Genomic DNA, 24,205 nt, shown 5'->3' with positions numbered 1-24,205 from the left:
ACCTTCAGCACAAAAATGTCCCCATTGAAACCCATTAAAACTGCAATATTTAATCCCAGTATCATTAAAGCATAAAATCATGAATTATATGATATTATACTTTCATTCCAGATCCCTGGCTTCAAAATGGGTAATATGTTCCACCTTATGGTACCACTTTTCTCATGTTTAGCCTATGGAGCAAATACATGCTTTTTTCCTATTTTCTGTATTATAGAGCATTGCAGGCCAACTGAATAAAAGATGCAGCTAAAATTGTGTGGGTGTGTTGGTATGGATGTCAGAGTGTGTTTTCTATGTGTGTAATGAGACATTTGTGTGTGTGTAAAACTGGCATTTAATGGGTTAATATCCTGAAAATTTATGAATATTTGGTAGTTATGATCAGGACTGATGTTGGTTAAAAAAATTAACTAATTGAAAGTGGAAATAATATTAATATATCATATTATTATGCCAGTGTTTTGACATTTTTGTCCTCTAAAGACCTCTGAGTTATTAGGCCTACATTTTTTTAACTGATGCACAAGGGTTAATAAAGGAATACTGCTGTTTACTTACCAGATCCAAAATCACCATGTCAACCAGCGATGAAGGGAAATAAACACTTACATTTATGATACCATGACCTTGTAAGATGTGTGATGATTGTAACACATTGTATAAAAGCACTATAACATCACTATACAGTATATATTTAATATGTAGGCTATACAGTATACTAACGGTAGTCATTAAACAACACATAAGATTTTGAATCACAGAATGTATTCATGCCACCAGAATACAATGTACAAATAGTCATATTTACACAGCAGGTTTGTATGGAAAATGCTGGAGATTTTTAAATTACTTTAACAACGCTACAAAAGAGACAATGTATGCATGACAACATAAACAAAACACAATAGTAATAATTAATAATTTGCATAAGTTTGTTTGCCTCGGTTGCTTTCTGTGTTCTCTGTATGAGCTAAAAGCAGATCTTACATTCATACAGGCGGGATCATCACCGACATTTAGTAATATAGTGACAATATATTTAAATGTTCGTGAAAGTCAAATCTGGCAACATTTCTGGTGCCTTCAAACCTGTGCACGCTTTTCCTGGCACTTGGCATGCAACTTTTGGATGCTTTTATTGATGTAATTTCACAGGTGTTCTCCATTCAACTCTGTTGCTTCTTTATGCTGATTGTCACAAATACCGTATGCCCGTTTCATACCGTTGTGATGAAAGTGTGTCGTTTAGCATGAAACGTCATGATGCCATTACTGCGTCAGTACTGAACATACACACATCGTCCCAGTTTTACAAAAAATCTGATCAAGTTTTAACATGGCAAAAAGTATCTTTTCAAACGGATTAGAAAAGCCCTTATAATCCGAATGAAATTTTAATCGGATATGGCCAATTTAATCCGATTGATGTAGTTACATGAGACTTTTTATTCGGATTGAGCGTCTAGTCCATTCACAAACAGATTACCAGGGTCCATGTGAACAAATGTACTGATACATATTTACAAATGCATCTATAGTTAACCATTAGTTTTATTGCACTGTTAAAGTGTTAATGCTGTTGTGGTTTTTATCAATACATGTGCAGAACACAATAATACCAAAAATGAATAACCATATTCTTCTCTTCAGAGATGGAAACTCTGATTCCGATCATTAACAGACTGCAGGAAGTTTTCCTTACAGTTGGTGCAGAGATCATCGAGCTTCCTCAGATCGTAGTCGTAGGATCACAGGTCAGTCATTTATCTAAAGGTGAAAGGTTTCAATATTGGTCCGTATGCAGTGCTCTAAAACCGAAACCATCAACAGGCTATTTCAGATACGGAATAGTTCACCCAAAATGGAAATGATCACCCTCGTGTCATTTTTCTCTCTTAAGGGGTAAGGTGAATTTGTGAAGAATATCCCGGCCACTCTTTTCTATATAATGAAACTGAGAGGAACTGAGGTTGTCAAGCTCCAAAACAGCACCATAAAAGTGACATAAAATCAGTCCATATGACGTGTGCACTATACTCTATCTGTTCTTAACACATTTGATAGCTTTTTGTAATAAAAGACCGAAATTTAAGTTGTTACTTATTTTAAATCATCCCCTTCGCTGTAGTTCTCAAATTAGCAACTATTGACATCAATAGAGCGCAACAGTGCCCGCCCACTTTTTCAGCTGTCTTTGTTTCCGGAAGTATTTTTCCCATTAATTGTTTCTGTAGATAAGTCTTTACATTTTTCATAAAAGAATTCTAAGCCATGAACCAAACCAAACAGCTCTGAGGTGAATAAAAACATTATAAACTTAATTTATCGGCCAAAAAGACAAAGGTACAAGACTGTGTACTTACCGTCTTTCATGAGGGAATTAACTATAATTCCTGGAAGCATCGTGAGTGACGTAATCAAATAAAAAATCATGGAAAAAGTTGGCCGGAGAATCGGAGCAGCGGGGGCGGTATTGCACCCGCTCTATCGCACCGTTGTCACGAAAAGAGAGCTGAGCCGGAAGGCAAAGCTCTCGATCTACCGGTCAATTTTTGTTCCTACCCTCACCTATGGTCATGAAGGCTGGGTCATGACCGAAAGAACTAGGTCGTGAGTACAAGCGGCCGAAATGGGCTTCCTCAGAAGGGTGGCGGGCTTCTCCCTTAGAGATAGGGTGAGGAGCTCAGTCATCCGTGAGGAGCTCGGAGTAGAGCCGCTGCTCTTTTGCGTCGAAAGGAGTCAGTTGAGGTGGTTTGGGCATCTGGTAAGGATGCCCCCTGGCCACCTCCCTAGGGAGGTGTTTCAGGCACGTCCAGCTGGGAGGAGGCCTCGGGGAAGACCCAGGATTAGGTGGAGAGATTACATCTCCACACTGGCCTGGGAACGCCTTGGGGTCCCCCAGTCAGAGCTGGTTAATGTTGCTCAGGATAGGGAAGTTTGGGGCCCCCTGCTGGAGCTGCTGCCCCCGCGACCCGACTTCGGATAAGTGGTTGAAGATGGATTGATGGATGGAAAAATATAAATCTATTGGTGAAGTGTAGAAACAATATAATTAAATTTTATTGCAAAATATTGATATATTTACAAACATATAAATAGTTTGAGGGTGTTGGTATGCGTCAATCTCTTTATGTCATGGAAGTGGTTCTCTGATTGATGAAATTACCTTCTCAGGATCATGGAAATTGTAGTTCTTCACCAGGACTTTTGCATGCACGCTAAAAAAACAACCTCAGAGCTCACAGTAGGTCTTCAAAGGTTTAGAAGTTGTATCTGAGACTATTTAGCAGAGATGGGCCACTTCTATTAAAATGAATGGGAGAAATTGGAACTAACCCTAACCCTAAAGGTCAACAGGTGCAGAAAAAAGTTCCCGCCTTATAGGTAAAAGGGCTAATCACCTTTTAGATACAGACATCGCCTGTCAATCAACTCGAGAACATGCATGCACATTAGCTATACAAGCTATACAAGCGGGATAATTGCATTTGTTTATGCGTAAAAACTAAAAGAAGCACAATTTTTGATTCCAGTGCTGTCAGATTTTCCTGCTGATTTCAAATATGTTATTTTCCTTATTTGCTTCTTTTTCTCCCCAATTTGGAATGCCTAATTCCCAATGCGCTCTTAAGTCCTCGTGGTGGCATAGTGACTCGCCTCAATCCGGGTGGCAGAGGATGAATCTCAGTTGCCTCCGCATCTGAGGCCATCGATCCGCGCATCTTATCATGTGGCTATAGCGTGTTTTGGGGCTTCACGCTAGTCTCCGCGGCATCCACGCACAACTCACCACGCGCACCACCGAGAGCGAGAACCACATTATACCACAGTACCCCATGTGACTCCACTCTCCCTAGCAACCAGGCCAATTTGGTTCCTTAGGAGACCTGGCTGGAATCACTCAGCACACCTTGGATTCGAACTCGAGACTCCAGGGGTGATAGTCAGCATCAATACACGCTGAGCTACCCAGGCCCCCTTCTGAAATATGTTCTTTGATCTTGACCAACCGTTTTGTATTAGTGGATTTTCAAGATTCCCCATTCAAGCAGATAGGATCTGCACTTTCATAACTGGAAACAGCTTTCCTCAATGATTGCCGCCAGTGGACTGACTTGCTAGAAAGGCTTTGGTTGTATTTAATAATCAATTTCCCTCTGGAAAAAAAATAAAAATGTGCTCTGTTTCTCTCTTCCAATGAATCTACAGAGCAGTGGAAAGAGTTCAGTGTTGGAGAGCTTGGTTGGACGAGACTTCCTGCCTCGGGGTTCAGGAATAGTCACACGGCGCCCTCTAGTGCTACAGCTAGTGAACGTGCCCACTCTGGAGGAGAGACGCAAACAAGAAAATGGTACCTGCCTCTATTTTTATTTCACAAGGGCTTTATGAGTTTTTCATATGTATATTCATTTGAGTGAAGACATAGAGGATATGTCTTTTTCAGCTGCCTACCTAGACAACATTTGAATGTGCCTATGATGCCGAAAAATGCGGTCTACTGTAGGTTGGCTCATTAGGTTTTGAGAAACAGCCAGAGAGGTTCGAACATATTTGATAAAATCGTATTAACATACCTCCCCAAAAATGTAGAACTTTTGAAATAAGATTTGCTCACATGAGAATAAAATGCTTCTGGCGTGCATTGAAATAGATTGTTTACATGTTCAAACCTAAAGGAATGTAAGTAAGTAATGCAAGTAGACTTAACTCAGATTTTAAAAGTTGTTGTTTCTACTTAATAGTTTAAATTGAATGGACTCAAATTTAGGTCACTGCTTAAATAATGAGTATAACTGATTCTAGGTCAATCGTGAAATAAACTTATTGCTCCACAGAAATGCATAGACACCTGTACTGTACTTCAAATGCACATGCATAAGGATAACTGAGATAGTGTTAATGGTCCAACTTTACCAAAGGGGACATGGATCGACCTAATGTTGACATCACACGAATCAACTATTTGCAACAAAACAATAGCAATTATACTACTAAAACTTCTATGAATTCTTAATAGCAAATATTTAAATGCGCCCATATGTTCCCTTTGACCAATGAAACATAATTAAATAACTCAAACGCAAGGCATTTTGGGTATTCCCCATAGCCTTATGTTTTGTACTCCATAGTTTGAGTTAACACTTAAAATCTTGAGTCTGGATTTTTAAGAAAAATAAGTTCAAGGAACATAGATATTTAAATTATGAGCCCAAAACTTGACATTTGAAGTACTGTTTAATAAAGACAACTTGATTTTTCCAGTAATGAAAACTTTAGTGTTTACAGTGTATAACATGCGCAAGGACAACAGAAAAGGACTGTTTACGTAGAGAAAAATCCACACATTGTGTTTCACCACTAAAAGGACGATTTAGACAACTTTTAATTAACATGCATTTGTGTTCAGGAGGATTAAACGGATAGTTCACCCCAAAAATTTAAATTCTCTCATCATTTACTCACCCTCATGCCATCCCAGATGTGTTTTACTCTTTCTTCTGCTGAATAAAAAAATATAATTTTTGAAAAATATTTCAGCTCTGTAGGTCCATATAATGTATGTAAATGGAGGTCCAAAAAGCACATCAAGGAAACATAAACATCATCAATATGACTCCAGTGGTTAATTCCATGTCTTCAGAAGTGATATGATAGATGTGGTTGAGAAAAAGATCAATATTTATGTACTTTTTTATAGGTGGCGATATGCACAAAGAATGTGAGTTGCCAAAAGCCAAAGAAGAATAATGTGAAAGTAAAAGTGGAGATTTATAGTAAATAAGGACTTAAATATTGATCTGTTTCTCACCCACACTTATCATATCACTTCTGAAGACATGGATTTAACCACTGGAGTTGTACTGATTACGTTTATGCTGTGGTGGAAAATTACTCAATTTCCATATTTAAGTGAAAGTACACATACCACACAAATGTATTACTTAAGTAAAAGTCATCAATTAATATACTTCTTAAGTAAAAATTAAAAATACCTGTTTTTAAAAATACTTAAGTATCAAAAAAGTAAAAGTACTCAAATCCATTCATTTTATAAAATGCGATCCATTCATGTTGTTATTTATAAAGCCATAAAATTTAGTTTCATGTAGGTAATATTGGATACGATAAATATTTACTTTTTATATTTTCTCTTCAATTTTCAAATAATATTTTTAATTTTGTTTGGTGTTATTTATTTATTTATTTATTCCTATCTAGGGTCCTGAGATGCAAATTAGCATGTGCTATAATCTCTGTTTTACCTCTGAAATTATGTTCTTGTACTGTCCCTTTACAAAAAAAATACAATTGTTCAGTATACATTAAGTAAAGCTCAGTGACAGGTGGATAAGAACAGATCTTTTATTCAGAAAAGAAGCTAGAGTATCAATACATTTATTAAGTATAAATGTAACATATGTACTTTTTTAAAGAGTAACTACACTACAAGTTATTAACAAAATGGCTTAATTAACAATAGAACTACACTGAAGTATTATCTTTATTAAAAATATAAAACTGTCAGTGTTAAACTGTATTTGAAAAGATACACCAGTGTGTAAATAATGTAAACACATCCATGTAAATAAATGAAATGAAAACAGTAGTGAACGGCAGCATTTAACTAAATATTCAGCAACAAGCAAAATAATGCGTAGGGTATTATTGCATCTTATCTGTGTGTTTGGAGTGTGTTTAGTCAAAGTTTAGTCTCTGGTTTAATTCAGCGTTCCTCGCTGGTCTGATACTGTTTGAGCGCATGCTCTGTTTATACGCTGCTCTCTGCTCCCTTTTTGCAAATAATGAAACTAAATTGTTTTAATCCAAGTAACAAGTACCGAGAGGGTCTGTATCAGAGATTTATTTATTTTATTCTTTTTGGCAAAAACATTTTGCAAAGTAAAAGTAAAATAGGTTAAAAAAAACACTGCTTTTATGCTGCCTTTATGTGATTTTTGGAGCTTCAAAGTTCTGGCCATTGTAAGTACCTACAGAGCTGAAATATTCTAAAAATGTTTGTGTTCTGCAGAAGAAAGTATCTTCTGGGATGGCATGTGGTTGAGTAAGTGATGAGAGATGATGATGGGTGAACTATCCCTTTTAAAACACAGGCTTGAAAAAAGCATGAGCTTCACGTTTCTGCATTTTAGCCCTTCAGAATACCTTGCCCCATAGACTTACATTGTAAGTGCATTGCTGTAAATATATATATTTACAGGCACCCCCTTTTTGAGCACAAACCATGAAAAGGACATAACTGAACTTAAATGGTTGTATTTACTGGACCCCTATTGTAGTATCTTTTGAAAGAAGACACTTTGGGCATTATTTTCCAAGTTTCAGAATTAGTATATGTTGTTTTTTTAGTTAGAGAAGCTGAAGTTTATAGTAATACAAATATTTTGTGCTGAACATGTTTTATAATCTAAAAAAACAATAATAAAAGTGCCAAGACAACCCAGAAATACAATGTTCTCAGAGCCACAAGTCTAGAGAAGTTATGTTTCAAATTTGAAGATGATCTTAACAAAAAATGAGGTTCCTGCAAGCTTTTGTCTCTGTAAAATCACTGGAAGTGTACAGAGTATAATTAAGGCTCCGCCTTTCAAGACGACACAAAATCTGACGGCACTGCTTGACTATTATGAATAAAACTATGCCGCATTTTTAAAAATAGACTTTGGAGACACGCTCATTTTGTTTATGAGACTCTAATATATAAGATCATATACAGTTTTACAACATGAATGCTGCTCACATTGCAGTTTGTTGAAGAACGATGATGAAGGGTATATCGTTCAGGCAAGATCTCATGTAAACAATGGAGAATATATCAACATTTCTCAGATTTATCACTTTTATGGACAAAAAGTGCTATTGGATGTTTTTCAATGAACGTTTGTCATGGACAATTGACACTAGTGTGTTGAACTGGATTCATCTGGTGTTCGTGTTTTCATAATAAAGGTATGAAGTCCCGTTTTGATATTGCATGTTTTCATTTGTTCTCCTGGCACAAATAACTAAATTGCTGTTTCTGGAGCATTGCTATCGTGAAACAGAGATCGGATATCAATGTTGAACCCTTGGATCTTTGAAAAGATGTATAATTTGTTAACATTAATTAAATTTATAGACGGTAAATTATATATTAAATGTAAGCATAGTGATGTCACTACCGCATGCGGGGGGATTGCGTATCAACAGGTTAATATCTGCTGACTATAACAATGTCTTTTTTTATCTTCTCTTTTCCCCCCAATTTGGAATGCCCAATTTCCAATGCACTCTAAGTCCTCGTGGTGGTGTAGTGACTAGCGTCGGAGGACAAATCGCAGTTGCCTTCGTGTCCGAGACGTCAATCCATGCATCTTATCACGTGGCTTGTTGAGCATGTTACCGCGGAGACCTAGTGCATGTGGAGGCTTCACGCTATTCTCCGCGGCCTCCATGCACAACTCACCACGTGCCCCAACAAGAGCAAACCACATTATAGCGACCACGAGGAGGTTACCCCATATGACTCTACCCACCTTAGCAACCAGGCCAATTTGGTTGCTTAAGAGACCTGGCTGGAGTCTCTCAGCACGCCCTGGATTCGAACTTGCGACTCCAGGGGTGGTAGTCAGCGTCAATACTCGCTGAGCTACACAGGCCCCCCACTATAACAATGTCTTTAACGAATTCTGGTCTTTCTGTGCATGTGTTCTAACACATTGTGTTTCTTCCTAACATGCTCTCTGCTGTTTTTTGCTTTCTCAGGAAATGGAGCTAAACAAAACTCTCAAAACATCTATCCAGGTCTCTGTTTTTCAACATATGTTCATCCGCATAATCTTGGCCTTCATCTATGTCCATCTCACTGCACCTATTTCATCTTCATACTCTGTAAATTTCACTTTTCATAACCTAGATTGTTCTCCCACCTGTAATGTTTTGGTTTGTGAAACCTACTTGCACTGTTTCCTCCACAGTGAGAGACTTTGACTGTGGAGCAAAAGGATGTTAATTTACGTTGTACTTTCTCAGTTGTGTGCAATTGTATCTGGCCACTGTGTAACATATTTCTGCAGAATATTGATTTTACAATTTGTTCAAGACAGTCCACTTTGCAGTCAAAGCCTCTAAAAAGACTTTATTCCATTGTGGTCTTTTATGGTAAGAGGGTTTCTGGTGAGTGTTTGCTGGGCTTGCTGTCATTAATATTGATTTGTTTTTTCCCTCATTCTGTTACTCTTCTATAAGGAATCAAAGCAGAAGAATGGGGCACTTTCCTTCACTGCAAAAACCAGGTAATCAACCAGAATAACCATGATTATAGATTATGATTTGAGTAAAGATTCCACATCCCCCACTGTATAAGGGAGCCCAGGGCGAGGAAGTTGACACAAGGACTGTATCTTCGGAAATATAAGGTTTTGAGTCAAAACTCCAATTGCCCAATTGCCACTCCAATTGTGTGTTCGTTCTGAAAAGGGGGAAGCAGAAACGTCTAGGTTACATATGTAACCTCCGTTCCCCGATGGAGGGAATGAGACGTTGTGTCAGAGAAGCGACACTAGGGGTCTCTCTTGAGCGCCGATATTCACCTCTGAACTATGAAAAAAGGCCAATGAGAGTTGGCAGCCAGTATTTGCATGTCCCGCCCCCGGACATACGGGTATTTAAGCGGCGCAAATATGGGAGTTCATTCAGGATTTTTCTGAGGAGCCGGAAATGGTCCGGCCACAACAGGGGCTCGGCTCAGCGACGTGGCAGGGGAGACACAACATCTCGTTCCCTCCATCGGGGAACGGAGGTTACATACATAACCTAGACGTTCCCCTTCTCTCCACGTTGTGTCAGAGAAGCGACACTAGGGGTCCACTTAAAAAGAGCCATGCGCTGAGCCGTGTACGTGATCCGCTGATACAGGAGCGAGCAGGTATTCCTATGTGCAGAACGACCAACTGTATCAGGCTGCACGTACCCTTCCCCAATGCCCCATTTAAGCCATCAGGATTCCTTATCGTTACCCTGGAGGGGGGGGAACAAGGTGACGGCCGCCAACATGGGAACGGGCCAGCCTGGCTGGGCCTCTTTTCTCTCTATGTTTCTCGCATAGAGCAACTACGGCCGGGGCCCTTACACGCATTGAGGGAAGGGGGTCTTAGCCCTTATTAGGGCGGAGAAGACCCTGCTGAGGCCACACCTACCCGGGAGGGGAGGCAAATTTTGAGTGGCAAATACATCGCATGGCCTATACTTAGGTCTTATGCGGAACAGTAGTGCGGTGGTAGATCCAGCCTCGCAGAGGGGGGAAGCATACAGCACGGCACCCGAGGCAGCTGTAACTGCCTAAGGAAAACACGGAGTCAACTCTCGTGAGGGGACAGAACCGTGGTTTTACACACGGGGGAGTCCGAACAGGAGGCCTTACCTGTGGGGCACCTATACCAGTACAGGGTAGCTAGTGGTACCCGCAGTGGTTTGGGTCGGCGAGTTCCTCCGCAGAACTGCGACCCACGAGGGCTAGGGTGGAGTCAATCAGTGTCCCAAACCTGGGATCTCCTGGGAAAGAAGGCTCACTGTTTCCCCTGGTTAGGGGGAAGGGCGCTGGGTGCAAGCGATTCACCCGGTCAGATCGTGGACGTGCCACCGAGTTCTACGGGCTCGGTACCTGAGAGAACACGGGACGATACTGACTCAACTCGGAGATTATAGAATCTCGCAAAAGTGTTAGGTGTTGCCCAGCCCGCTGCTCTACAAATGTCTGCTAGGGCAATGCCCCTAGCCAGTGCCCACGAGGACGCAACACTCCTGGTGGAGTGGGCTCGGACCCGCAAAGGGGGGGGCACGGCCTGGGTGTGATAAGCCAGGGAAATGGCGTCGACAACCCAGTGGGCGAGTCTCTGCTTGGAGACAGCATTCCCTTTCTGCTGTCCCCCAAAGCAGACGAAGAGCTGCTCAGAGTGTCTGGTGCTCTGTGTGCGGTCCAGGTAAATACGTAAGGCACGTACTGGACACAGCAGTGAAAGGGCTGGGTCTGCCTCCTCCTGGGGCAGCAAGACAGAAAGAAGCGAGGCATTCCAGCACTGACTGAGCACGCTCGTTGGAGAGACGTGCTGTCATTGAGACTGAGTCTAACTCCAAACCGAGAAAAGAGATGCTCTGGACCGGGGTGAGCTTGCTCTTTTCCCAGTTGACCTGAAACCCTAAACGGCCGAGGTGCTCGAGCACCTGGTCTCTGTGTGCGCATAGTTATTCCTGCGAGGAGGCCAAAATGAGCCAATCGTCGAGGTAATTGAGTATGCATATGCCCGCTCCTCATAGCGGGGCAAGAGCCGCCTCTGCGACCTTCGTGAAGACGCGAGGGGACAGAGACAGGCCGAAGGCTGTAGAAACCCTTCTTCGTTTCGGTCGGAGGGACATGCTCTATTGCGTCCTTGATTAGAAGTGAGGTGATTTCCTCGCGCAGGGAGTGGGCATGTTCGCCGTGCACTGCGGAGGAACGAGCGCCCACGAAGGGGGGCGGAGACCTGGCAAACTGAATTGCGTAACCGAGTCAGATGGTCCGGTGCAGCCACCGTGACGAGCTGGGCAGTGAAAGCCATGCCTCTAAGCTCCGTGCTAGGGACACCAAGGGGACGAGTATTTTGGACGTACCCGGCGGGGCTTCGCAGCGGTGCGGAACAGGTAACGCGGCGTCGGGAGGCTCTGGTGCTGAGAATAAACTCAAAGCACTTACTCCGCGCACCCGGCAGGGGGCGGGTTCGTGACTGAGGAGGAGGTCTGATGCTGGCGTCCTCTGGACTCGTCTGAACCGGCCGGCCGGGGAACAGTCATGGGGCTGAGGGCGGAAGCACCGCATCCTGGGCGCCGATACTGTTGAGGCCTGAAAGCAAAGTGCCGTGAGAATGGCATTTGCGGGCTATGTGACCCAGAGGTAAAGGAAATAGCTCTTTTATTGAGAATTTGGGGCAAATGAAAAAACAAAAGATTCTCCTCCCGGCCCTCCACCGGGGGACGGAGTGGTCTTACCACCTCCGGAGCTAACTTCTCGTCCTCTGGGTCCGCTGTCTCAGGGACGCTTGGGAGCCTTCCGGGTCCTCGAAGGGGTCCGTGAGGCAGGGGGCGTACGCTTCCTGCGGTTTGCTCGACGCCGGGGCTGAGAGCTGGGCCCAGGTTGGGGCGGAGCAGAAGGTCTTCTGGCCGCGGGAGGACGCCCTCGGCAAGCAGGTGGTGCCTGGGCGCGGCATGATGTGCGAAATGGCCTCCGTCTGCTTCTTCACCAAGGAGAACTGCTGAGCAAAGTCCTCAACGGTGTCGCCGAAGAGGCCGAACTGGGAGACAGGGGCGTTGAGGAAGCGAGTCTTGTCAGCTTCACGCATCTCAACCAAGTCCAGCCATTGCTGACGTTCCTGGACCACCAGAGTGGCCATCGCCTGCCCGAGTGCCTGCGCTGTGACCTTCGTCGCTCTCAGGGCGAGGTCGGTCGCTGAGCGCAGTTCCTGCAGCGTGTCGGGATCAGGGCCACCCCCGTGCATGTTGCGTAGTGCCTTGGCTTGGTGGACCTGCAGGAGAGCCATGGCATGCAGGGCGGAAGCGGCGCGTCCGGTAGCGCTGTAGGCCTTCGCGGTGAGCGAGGATGTTGCTCTACAGGACCGGGAAGGGAGTACAGGGCGGCCCCGCCAGGTGGTAGTGCTTCCGGGACATAAGTGGAGCGCAACAGCTCTATCCACCTGGGGGATCTCCGTGTACCCGTGGCGCGCTCCGCCGTCGAGGGTGGTGAGGGCGGATGAGCAGGTAATGGTGCGACGAGTGGAGAGGGGTGCTCTCCACGAAGACGTCAGCTCATCATGCACCTCCGGGAAGAAAGGAACCGGGGGGGGCGAGGCTGTGAGCGGCGCCCCACACCCAAGAACCAATCGTCCAGCCGTGATGGCTGTGGGGAGGATGGAGGGTTCCAATCCAGGCCCACGCTGTTGGCTGCCCGGGAAAGCATATCGGACATCTGTGCGTCGGCTTCCTCCTAGGCGTGCAAGCCCGAAGGCGGCAGCCCAGAGGAGCCCTCAGCATCAGAGCCCACGCCCTCTGATGTCGCGGCGAACTCATCTGCTTCCATCGCAAGAGGGTAGGCAGACTGGCTGTGAGGCGAGTCGCCGCCACCTCGAGCGGGGACGGGAGTCAACGAGCGTGCCGGGGCGCGGGTGGTCCGAGGGGGCGTACCCGGCGGAGCTGCACCCGCTGCCATCCCCGAATCGCCTCCATCGCCAGCCGCATCGTCCTCAATCCCGTGGGAAGAAGGAGCGACGCGGGGGGCGGCTGGAGTGGCTTGCTTACAGTTGTAAGCAAGCCGCGACCGCAACGTTGTCATGGTCATATTCTCGCAATGAGAACATGAACCATCCACAAACGCAGCCTCAGTGTGATCACCCTTCGGAAGCGGAGAGTACTCTACCGCATCCAGGAACAACACAGGGGTGGAAAGGCATCTTTATAAAGATGCGTCCTTAAAAGGATGTTCAACGCCGCTGTGTTTTTTGCTCTTTTAGAGGAAATTACTCTTTTAAATAAAATCACTCTTTTATGAATGAAAGAACTCGTGAGAGATCTTTCTTATCTGCAACTGTCGATGCGCTCAGGGGCAGGAAGTGCACAGCCGTGCAAACAGGAGAAAGCCCCTGTTGTGCGCCGTAGAATCCAACAGCATGCAGCAGAGGATAGCAGGAACTCGGTGTGTAAAACGCAGCAGTCTGCAAACACGACCATCGGCTCAGATGAAATTTTCTGAATGAACTCCCGTTTTTGCGCTGCTTAAATACCCGTATATCCGGGGGCGGGACATGCAAATACTGGCTGCCAACTCTCATTGGCCTTTTTTCATAGTTCAGAGGTGAATATCGGCGCTCAAGAGAGACCCCTAGTGTCGCTTCTCTGACACAACGTGGAGAGAGCGACAGAAGGGGAACCGGAAGCATATTCAACAAGACTTTAATTGGACACGACATAAAAGGTCTAGGTTACTATTGTAACCTCCGTACCCTGTTGGAGGACATACGGGTATAAAGGGAGGGAAATTAGTTTGTCCATTCAGGTTTTTGCCCTGAGGAGCCCAGAATGAGGTTCGGCCATAACAGTGGCTCGTGGCCGGGAGGACACAGTGTCTTGTTCCCCCCATCAGGGAACGGAGGTTACAATAGTAACCTAGATGTTCCCCATCTGTTGCTCACTTTGACGTTGTGTCGAAGAAGCGACACTAGGGGTCCATATTTAATCACGCCATGCGCTGAACCGTGTACATGTGCTGCTGGAGCAGGTCTGTTGTTTCCGCGTTACCGAGCTCTACTGGCTCGGACCTGAGAGAACACGGGATGAAACCAACTCAACCCTGAAATTGTAAAACCTTGTGAAGGTATTGAGTGTTGCCCAACCCGCTGCTCTGCATATGTCTGCTATGGAGGTGCCGTTGGCCAGTGCCCATGAGGATGCCACAATTCTCGTTGAGTGTGCTCGAACCCGCGAGGGGGCAGGCACGGCCTGGGTGTGATAGGCCAATGTATGGCATAAACAACCCAGCTGGACTGACTGGGGGTGAAGCCTCCACTCTCTGCTGAGTGTACCTTGTCGTGACAGCGCGTCCGCTGCCGTGTTGAGGTTGCCTGGGATATGAGTGACACGCAGTGATCCGCGTCGCTGCTGGCTCCAAAGGAGGAGATGGCGTTGTGACGTGACGGGAGCGCATGCTGCCTTGCCAATTTATGTACGCTACCCTTGCAGTGCTGTCTGAACGGATCAAGACATGCTTACCCCAAATTAGCGGGAGGAACCTCATTAGGGCAAGAAATACAGTCATCAGCTCTAGGCAGTTGATGTGCCAACGCAGCGGGAGCCCTTTCTTGGAGCCAGTGGCTGCGTGCCCGTTGCACACGGCGCCCCAACCCTGTTTGGAGGCATCTGTGGTGACCAGAACGCTTCGGGACACCTTTTGTAAGGGGACACCTGTCTGCAGAAAACAGAGGTCTGTCCAGGGTTTGAAAGTCGAAGTGGAGGACCTTGTACTGATACGCCTGGCCGTTAAATGCGAACCGTAGAAAGGGTCGGTGTCGAGGCAAGATAGAGATGTGGACGTATGCGTCCTTCAGGTCTGCCACTGCGAACCAATCTTGATGCCGGAAGCAAGTTAAGATGTGTCTTTGCATGAGCATTTTAGTTTGTCCAGGATTGGTCGTAGGCCGCCACCTTTCTTGGGTACGAAGTAAGGGCTGTAGAAACCCTTCTTCATCTCGGCTGGAGGGACAGGCTCTATCATGTCTTTGAGTAGAAGGGTTGCAATCTCCGCACGCAGGGTGTTGGCGTCTTTGCCGTGCACCGATGTAAAGTGGTCGCCGGCGAAAGGGGTCGGGGGCCTGGCGAACTGGATTGCATAGCCGAGTTGGATGGTCCTGGCCAATCAGCGCTACGGGTTGGGAAGCGAAAGCCACGTGTCCAAGCTCCGTGCAAGGGTCACTAAGGGACGATAGATTTTGACTTACCCAGCAGGGCTTCGAAGCGGGACGAAGCAGGCAATATGGCGTCGGGAGGCAAAAGTGCGTCCCGAGGCTCTAGTGCTGAGAGAAGACTCGAAGCACTTACCTTGCTCTGCACACCTGGCAGGGGGCAGGTTAGTGACTGAGGAGGTGGTCCCATGTAGGCGTACTCTCGACTCATCAGAACCGGTTGCCGGGGGACAGCAGTCACACCGTTCTGCTGCCACGTATTCAGCCCTTGGACAGACCTTGTGTTTCTACAGGCAGGAGTTCCCCTACAGCAAGTGTCCAGACATGTCGTGGTCACCACAGACGACTCCAAACTGGGCTGGGGCACCGTGTGCAATGGGCACGCAGCAGTCGGTTCCTGGTCAGGACCACGACTGGGTTGACACATCAACTGCCTAGAGTTGCTGGCAATACTACTCACCCTGCAGAGACTATTGCCGTTGATCCAGGGCAAGCATGTGTTGGTCCGGTCCGACAACACAGCGACAGTAGCGTATATAAATCGCCACGGAGGTGAACACTCTCGTCGCATGTCGCAACTCGCCCACCATCTCGTCCTCTGGAGTAATCAGCGGCTGAGGTCACTGCGGGCCACTCATATCCCAGGCAACCTCAATGCCACAGTGGACGCGCTGTCGCTGCAGGCACCGCTCAGCGGAGAGTGGAGACTCCACCCCCAGGTGGTCCAGCTGATTTGGGTCGATTCGGCAAAGCACAGGTAGACCTGTTCGCTTCCCGGAAATCCTCCCACTGCCTGCTCTGGTATTCCCTGACGGGAGCCCCCCTCGTGAAACATGCGATGGCACACAGCTGGCACCGGGGGCTGCGCAAATGCGCATTTCCCACATTGTGCCTTCTTGCACAGACCCTGTGCAAAGTCAGGGAGGACGATGAACAAGTCACCCTCGTGGCCCCATACTGGCCACCCAGACTTGGTTCTCGTACCTCATGCTCCTCGCGACAGCACCTCCCTGGCAGATTCCTCTAAAGATGGACCTTCTTTCTCAGGGATGGGGCACAATCTGGCACACGCGCTCAGACCTCTGGAACCTCCACGTCTGGCCCTCAGACAGGACGTGGAAGATCTAAGTGGCCTACCACCAGCAGTCGTAAACACGATCACTCAAGCCAAAGCTCCCTCTACCAGGCAGCTTTATGCCCTGAAGTGGCGTTTGTTCGTGAATTGGTGTTCTTCCTGAGCCGAAGACCACCAGAGATGCATAGTCGGGTCAGTGCTTTCCTTCCTGCAGGAGACGCAGTTTATGGTAAGTCCCTAGGGAAACACGACCTGATCATCAGGTTCCTCAGAGACGCCCGGAGGCTGAATCCTCCCAGGTCATGCCTCTTCCCCTCATGGGATCTCTGTGGTCCTCTTGGGCCTTGGGCCGTATTTGAGCTGTTGAGTCAGTTGAGCTGAAAGCCCTCTCCTTAAAGATGTCCCTCCTGATTGTGCTCATCTCCATCAAGGGGACCTGCAACCATACTCTGTCAGTGACTCTTGCCTGAGTTCGGTCCGGCAGATTCTCACGTGATCCTGTGGTGAACCTGCAAGCGTTGCCCCAGGAGGAGGCAGACCCAGCCCTGTCGATGCTGTGTCCAGTGCATGCTTTGCACACCTACTTTGATCGCACGCAGAGCTTGTGACGCTCTGAGCAGCTCTTTTCTTTAGTGGACAGCGGGAAGGGAACACTGTCTCAAAACAGAGGCTTGCTCACTGGATCGTGGATGCCATTGCATTGGCCTACCAAACATAGGCCGTGCCCACCCCCTTGCGGGTTCGAGCACACTCTACACGGAGTGCACCGTTCTCGTTAGCACTGGCCAATGGCACCTCTCTAGCAGACATCTGCAGAGCAGTGGGCTGGGCAACACCCAATACCTTCGCAACATTTTACAATCTCCAGGTTGAGCCAGTTTCATCCCATGTTCTTTCAGGTACGAACAGGTAGAGTTAGGTAATACGGAACAGCTGGCCGGGTGTATCACTTGCGTATAGCACCTTTTCCCCTCCCCTGAGGCAAAAACTTGCGTTTTTACCCCCTGTCGAGTTCACAAAGTTGTCGACCTGGGATGTCCTTCCTCTCTAGCCCTATGGTTTGCGAACACGGCAGAGGAGTTCGCAGCCAGCCCCACTACGGGGTCTAATATGCCCTGTACTGGGATAGGTGCTACACAGGTGCCGATTACTCCGGTAACCCCTGTGATGTATATTCTGCGGTACGGTCTCCCTTTAGGTGGACCCGTGTCTCCCTTGGGCAGAGCTCTCTCTGCCCCAGGTCACTGTGTTTGTAGAGTCTCCCCATTCCTTCGTGGCAGGACCTATCACCGTGCCTCTTCCATGTGCAGCTGCTGAGGCCATGTGTCGTATTGCCTCATGTTGACCTCCCCTTTTGGGCAGGATGTGGTCTCCGCGGGGTCTTTTCCCCCTGAAAGAATTGGAAAGGAAAAGAACACCTTCCCCGATGCATATGATAGCATTAGATGGCCCCATCCAAATTTAAAACTCTGGGGAGAGAAAACATAGAGAGAAAAGGCTGCGGCTGGCACGGCCTGGCCCCCCTTAGGGATGTGGGGAACTACATGACGTCTTTTGGGGCATTGGGGGAGGTTAAATGCAGTCTGATGCACCTGCTATTACTCACGCAGCAGCCTGCTTGCACCTGCATCAGCAGTTCACGTAACACGGTTCAGCTGTTGTGGTGTTTTTAGATAGGGACCCCTAGGGTCACTACATCAACACAACGTCGAGTGAGTGACAGAAGGGGAACGTCATGGTTACTGTCGTAACCTCCATTCCCTGATTAAAGGAACGAGACATTGTATCCCTCTTGCTACAACACTACTAGCCACTGAAATGGCTGGACCTTGTCTCGGCTCCTCAGCACAAAACCTGAATGGAATTGCATTCCAGCTCCTTTTATACCCAAATGTCCAGGGGAGTTGCATGCAAATTCCACTCGCCAATTCTCATTGGCCTTTTTTCAAAGAATGGTAGGTGTTCGGAGCTCTCAAGAGCGACCCCTAGAGTCGCTACATTGATACAACATCTTGTTCCCTCCATCAGACAATGGAGGTTATTACCGTAACATTACGTTTTTAAGGGCATGAAAGAATGCGAAAAATGTTCATGTAAAGCTAAATTATGACTGCTGCTGGGACAAGAAATCTTGACCAGCATTATAAGTGGAGTTCAGTTGTCAAATGTGACAAAAGTTTAGAATATTTCCACTTTAAGATATTTAAAGATTCTAAAGTTTAAAATGTTGTTTTTGTCTGCTCAGATTTTCACAGATTTCAATGAAATCCGGAAGGAGATTGAGGAGGAAACAGAACGCAGCACTAATAATAAGGTAAACAGTTTTTAGCAGTGCAGTGTTTCATATCATCTAATATTCAACCCACAGACTTTTGTTTTATTGGAAATATTTTAACTGGTCTCATATAGTTGTTTCATTCTCAGGGCATCAGTCCAGAGCCCATTTACCTGAAGATTTATTCCCCTAATGTACTCAGTCTGACATTGGTTGACTTGCCTGGCATCACTAAGGTAACCACAATAAAAGAAAATCTTCTTGTGCTAACATCTTATATTGCATCTGCTGTTTATTTCTTGTAGGTCTTATTTTGTGAAAATTGTTGCAATACTGTTTTTTAACAGAGTAGATACAATAAAAAAAAAATTTTGTTTCAGTTTTATATAGCATAGACTTGCTATAAAATATAGTCCCAAAGAAAGCAAAATTCTCATAGGAAGTCAAAATTCTGTATATAACATATGCACGTATGCATTTTCTCAGGCACCTTTTGAGTCTAAATAGATGAACAACTTAAATAATTTCAGTAGTACACCAAATGACAATAGTCATATCATACTGTCCATGTGTTGCCATTGCTATAGTTTACTTCTACATTGCTTCTTCATCAAATAGCAATGTCAAATGTAAATCAAGTCAATCAATGACACATCAGTGCCACCTTGAGTAAGAAATAATGTGTAAAATATGTATGTGTATGTTCATATGGGATACTGATAATTCACCATTTTCAAACAGAAAATCAACAATGATATATTTTTTAGTTGTATGAATATAGTACTCATTTCTCTTGTAATAAGCAAATAAATAGATATCATGTTAAAGAAAACTTTAATAGATATGAAATATGATTTTAGGAAGCACAAAAAAACAAAACAATTTAGCCTTTTTTGTTTTGTTTTTCCACTACGTATAATGTAACTTCATGACAACAATAAACTAATAAACACACTTTTGCTGGAAAATTATTACTGATTTTAATGTTGCATGTTTTGTTTGTCTGAGAAGGTCCCAGTTGGTGACCAGCCTGAAGATATAGAGACTCAAGTACAGGAGATGATTTTGTCCTACATTTCCAACCCCAACTCCCTCATCCTGTGTGTCTCACCTGCAAACTCTGATCTGGCCACATCTGATGCCCTTAAAATGGCACAAGAGGTGGACCCAGATGGTGAGCAGCATGCAGAAGATAGCACGTGTCATTTTGACACTGTGGGAAGGAATGTATTTACCTTGTGTGTGCGTCTGTGGTAATGTCAGGTCGTAGGACGCTTCTGGTGGTGAGTAAGCTGGATTTGATGGACGCGGGAACAGATGCACTGGAGGTTTTGCTAGGTCGGGTCATACCGGTCAGACTGGGTATAATTGGTGTGGTTAACAGGTCAGTTTATGCACATCTGTTGAAAATGCACTCAAACAACACCCCCCACACACAAACAGAAAGAGACAAATTTCCTACTTTAAATATCCTTAAATGCAATATTCATAGAAACTAAGAAAAATATTTCATTCAGAAATATGTCAGAAGAATGAGAACAATAACATATGGCCACCCACCTTCAATGACACTTTTTAGCAACTTTGCCTGCTCTAATAAATAACAGTGTCAACTGCACTGCTAGTTTTATATCCATAATGTTTGGCCAATCATAATAGATGTTATTTAACCCTCTAAGCTTGGATGAGTCCATTCAAAATATTAATAATAACAGTCTTGACCAACACAAAATAGGTATTGTTTTAAAGCTTAGAAGCTGTACTTTACAATGCATATAGGCATTATGACCAAAATTAATCAAGTGATTTGAAATTTGAAGACAAATCAGAAGTATTCCGTTTTGATAATTTACTAATAATTTTGCACTGCACATATTATTGTAATCGATAAATACATCAAACTGATCAAATAGCCATGTGTCATATGTCATTGGAAATCTCTCAAAGAGTAGAATACAACCAGCCTATTTTTTCACAAACAAATAGGCTGGTCCACAGACAAAAATATAGCGAGTCATAGCTAAGTACGTGTCTTTGACAGACATGTTGTATTTTCGCTTATAACTTTACAAAATATAAACAAAATATAAAATATAATAGCATATGCATATGCATAGATCATTAGATAATCTACATGAAGCACAATGTGCACACAGCACGTAATGTGCTATCTAGCTAAAAAAAAATTTAGCTTTCAGATTAATAAAAAAAACATTATGTAGTACATTGTCCAACGTCATGGAATGCTAAGCTGTTCGTATTATGATTCAGATCGCTGCAACCAGAGGTGGAAGTCATCCAAATATGGGCAGAGAGGATTGTTCATTGTAATTACATATGGCCACCAGAAGATGGTGCCAAGTAAATGACACAGACTCAATGATGACTCATATGACACAGCATGAAACTGAATGAGATCTTGTTACTCATGCCTACATGCTATGGAGAGCCTTTAGTCATTGCTGTATTTGCATATGTAATTTGTTTTTATGTACATTTGTTATGTTTTATTTGTTTGGAGATGGTTTATGGACACTAGGATAAATTATTTTTGTAATGCTATAACTTTTGATTGCTTTGTCGTATCAACACAACATTTTACTCAGGTACAGTTGACATGATTGGAAACAAAACATTTTTTTTGGAGCTACCCTATTCATACTCTTGAGATATATAATGTCAAATCAGAAAAATAAGATTTTTCAGTCTCAAAATGTATTGTAATCTATATCATTAAAACATTTATAAAGTATTCTTTAAAATTATACCTTTTTATTTTTTATTTTTTTGTTATAAGCCTTTAATTTTGGGTATGCCTCTGAAACAGGAAATCTTTAAAAACACCTCCAGAGCTTAAAGGGTTAAATTCTGCAAAAACAGTTGGCCATAGAGTGGTGGAATTTTTAAATCAACATTAAGAATTTATGCTAAAATATATGTGAATGTAAAGTATGAGGAAAAGTGTATATTTTAGGTCCTGTAGCTGGTAACTAGGCGTGTGTTTTGTTTTTCACCATTTTACCAACACTTTTAACTAGTTGGTCCTGTGGTAATGAAAGTTTGTCAGCAGATCTTAAAGACCGAGTAGGTCTTTAAAGTGTTAGTCGAGCTTAGGAGGTCTGTAGATTAGAGCACAAAAAAATTATGTAGAGGCAGACTCCATAAGAACACACTCCATCTCGAATGTAGAGAACATCCCGACAGAAACTGTTTGAAGTTTAAACAAGTTCTTAAAAACCATAGCAATCAGCAATCAGACAGACAGAGTTCATAAAAAAATTGCTGACTTACCAGGAGTAGAGTATATCTCTATACTTTTTCTCCAGCACTAAGCATAATCAGGCATTTGAATAGTGTAACAGTGTTTTTACAGTGCAAATTGTAATTCACAATGAGTTCCTCCACCAAAACCCCAAGTGGCATTTACTTAAATAATCCCTATGCTGTTACCCTCTCCTATCCTGCCTACTTAAAAGAACCCAAGGGCACCATGTCTACCCATTATCAGTCAGCGTAGAGCCGTGTTTGAGATAATCGTTGGGTAATTTATCTCTGTGCAAAGCAAGCACTGGCAATAATACAATAAATTGGGGAGGTCATTAAAATTTATGGTGAATATCAGTATACTCTGGAAAAGATTCTGAAAACAGGTTAAATACCATATGAATTTCAAGTTTTATAGTAAGCCTAGTATGTTCATAACTTTGATATTTTGCCAGAAACAATGGTTACCAGATACATTTTGTGAGTAATAGTTTCAACAGAACAGATATAATCAAAACAATTATTCGTCAATCATCATACTGACGTCTTACTATTTATTTAGGATTGAACTGTGATAAAGTAACTTCATGACACAACAGTAAAGAGCGATTTTTTGTAAGCAACTTGCTTATCCTACTTTACTAATCAATACTCAATATATATTTCTGCTTCTCTTTACTGTTTGATAAATTCTTAATTAAAGAACTGCTTCTTGTCATGTTCTGAAAAATCAGCTTTTTACTTTATAAGGTATTGTTAATCACCATAAAAAGAGAACAGATGGGCACATGATGTCAAAAGTTCATCAATAGTGGCTCTTCCAGGAACTTGTAGAGACAGTGCTCAGTGTCACTCACACAAACACTAAACACCATCAAGGCAACACATGTGAAATTTAAATAATGCAGTAAACATTAAATAAACTACATCAAATATAACACAGAACACCCCAATGTATGTACAGTTCGAGACAGAAATTTACATACATTTAGGTTGAAGTCATTAAAACTCATTTTAAACCACTCCATAGATTTATTATTAGCAAAATATAGTTTTGGCAAGTCGTTTAGGACATCTACTTGACATGAGTAATTTTTCCAACAGTTGTTTACAGGCAGATTGTTTCACTTTTAATTAACTATATCACAATTCCAAAGGGTCTGAAGTTTACATACACTAAGTTAACTGTGCCTTTAAGCAGCTTGGAAAATTCCAGAAAATGATGTCAAGCCTTTAGATAATTAGCCAATTAGCTTTTGATTGGAGGTGTACCTGTGGATGTATTTTAAGACCTACCTTCAAACTCAGTGACTCTTTGCTTGACATCATGGGAAAATCAAAAGAAATCAGCCAAGACCTCAGAAAAAAGTCTGGTTCATCCTTGGGAGCAATTTCCAAATGCCTGAAGGTACCACGTTCATCTGGACAAACAATAGTAAGAAAGTATAAACATCATGGGACCAAGCAGCCATCATACTGGTCAGGAAGGATCGTAGAAAACATTCTGTCCTTTGTCTCCTAGAGATGAACGTAGTTTGGTGTGAAAAGTGTAAATCAATCCTAGTACAACAGCAAAGGACCTTGTGAAGATGCTGGATGATACAGGTAGACAAGTATCTATATCCACATAAAACAAGCCCTATATCAACATAACCTGAAAGGATGCTCAGCAAGAATGAAGCCATTGCTCCAAAACCGCCATAAAAAACCTTGACTACAGTTTAGTAGTGCACATGGGGACAAAGATCTTACTTTTTGGAGAAATGTCCTCTGGTCTGATGAAACAAAAATTGAACTGTTTGGCCGTAATGACCATCGTTATGTTTGGAGGCAAATGAGGCTTGCAAGCAGAAGAACACCATCCCATCAATGAAGCATGGGGATGGCAGCATCATGTTGTGGAGGTGCTTTGCTGCAGGAGGGACTGGTGCACTTCACAAATTAGATGACATCATGAAGGAAAATTATGTGGATATAATGAAGCAACATCTCAAGACATCAGCCAGGAAGTTAAAGCTTGATCGCAAATGGGTCTTCCCAATGGACAATCACCCCAAGCATACCTCCAAAGTTGTGGCAAAATGGGTTAAGGACCACAAAGTCAAGGTA

General features: G+C 43.9%; 1 protein-coding gene across 2 annotated transcripts in view; it reads left to right on the top strand.

Moving 5' to 3' along the window:
• LOC127620999 (dynamin-1-like protein) overlaps nt 1-24,205 on the top strand; it is a 40,146-nt gene that overhangs the window by 703 nt on the left and 15,238 nt on the right. The window contains exons 2-9 of one of the 2 annotated variants that reach the window (XM_052094401.1): nt 1,654-1,757; nt 4,213-4,354; nt 8,767-8,805; nt 9,259-9,296; nt 18,803-18,871; nt 18,982-19,068; nt 19,844-20,006; nt 20,096-20,216. In XM_052094401.1, the coding sequence (XP_051950361.1) occupies nt 1,656-1,757; nt 4,213-4,354; nt 8,767-8,805; nt 9,259-9,296; nt 18,803-18,871; nt 18,982-19,068; nt 19,844-20,006; nt 20,096-20,216 (761 nt within the window). In that variant the 5' untranslated portion in view covers nt 1,654-1,655. Of the gene's footprint in view, nt 1-1,653; nt 1,758-4,212; nt 4,355-8,766; nt 8,806-9,249; nt 9,297-18,802; nt 18,872-18,981; nt 19,069-19,843; nt 20,007-20,095; nt 20,217-24,205 lie in introns of both variants that reach the window. The other variant, XM_052094399.1, reaches the window with a different exon arrangement.

This window comes from Xyrauchen texanus, chromosome 27 (genome assembly GCF_025860055.1).
Source record: "Xyrauchen texanus isolate HMW12.3.18 chromosome 27, RBS_HiC_50CHRs, whole genome shotgun sequence".
Taxonomy (NCBI): Eukaryota; Metazoa; Chordata; class Actinopteri; order Cypriniformes; family Catostomidae; genus Xyrauchen; species Xyrauchen texanus.
Note: the sequence above shows the minus strand (reverse complement) of the source record. Positions and strands in the feature narration are given on the sequence as shown.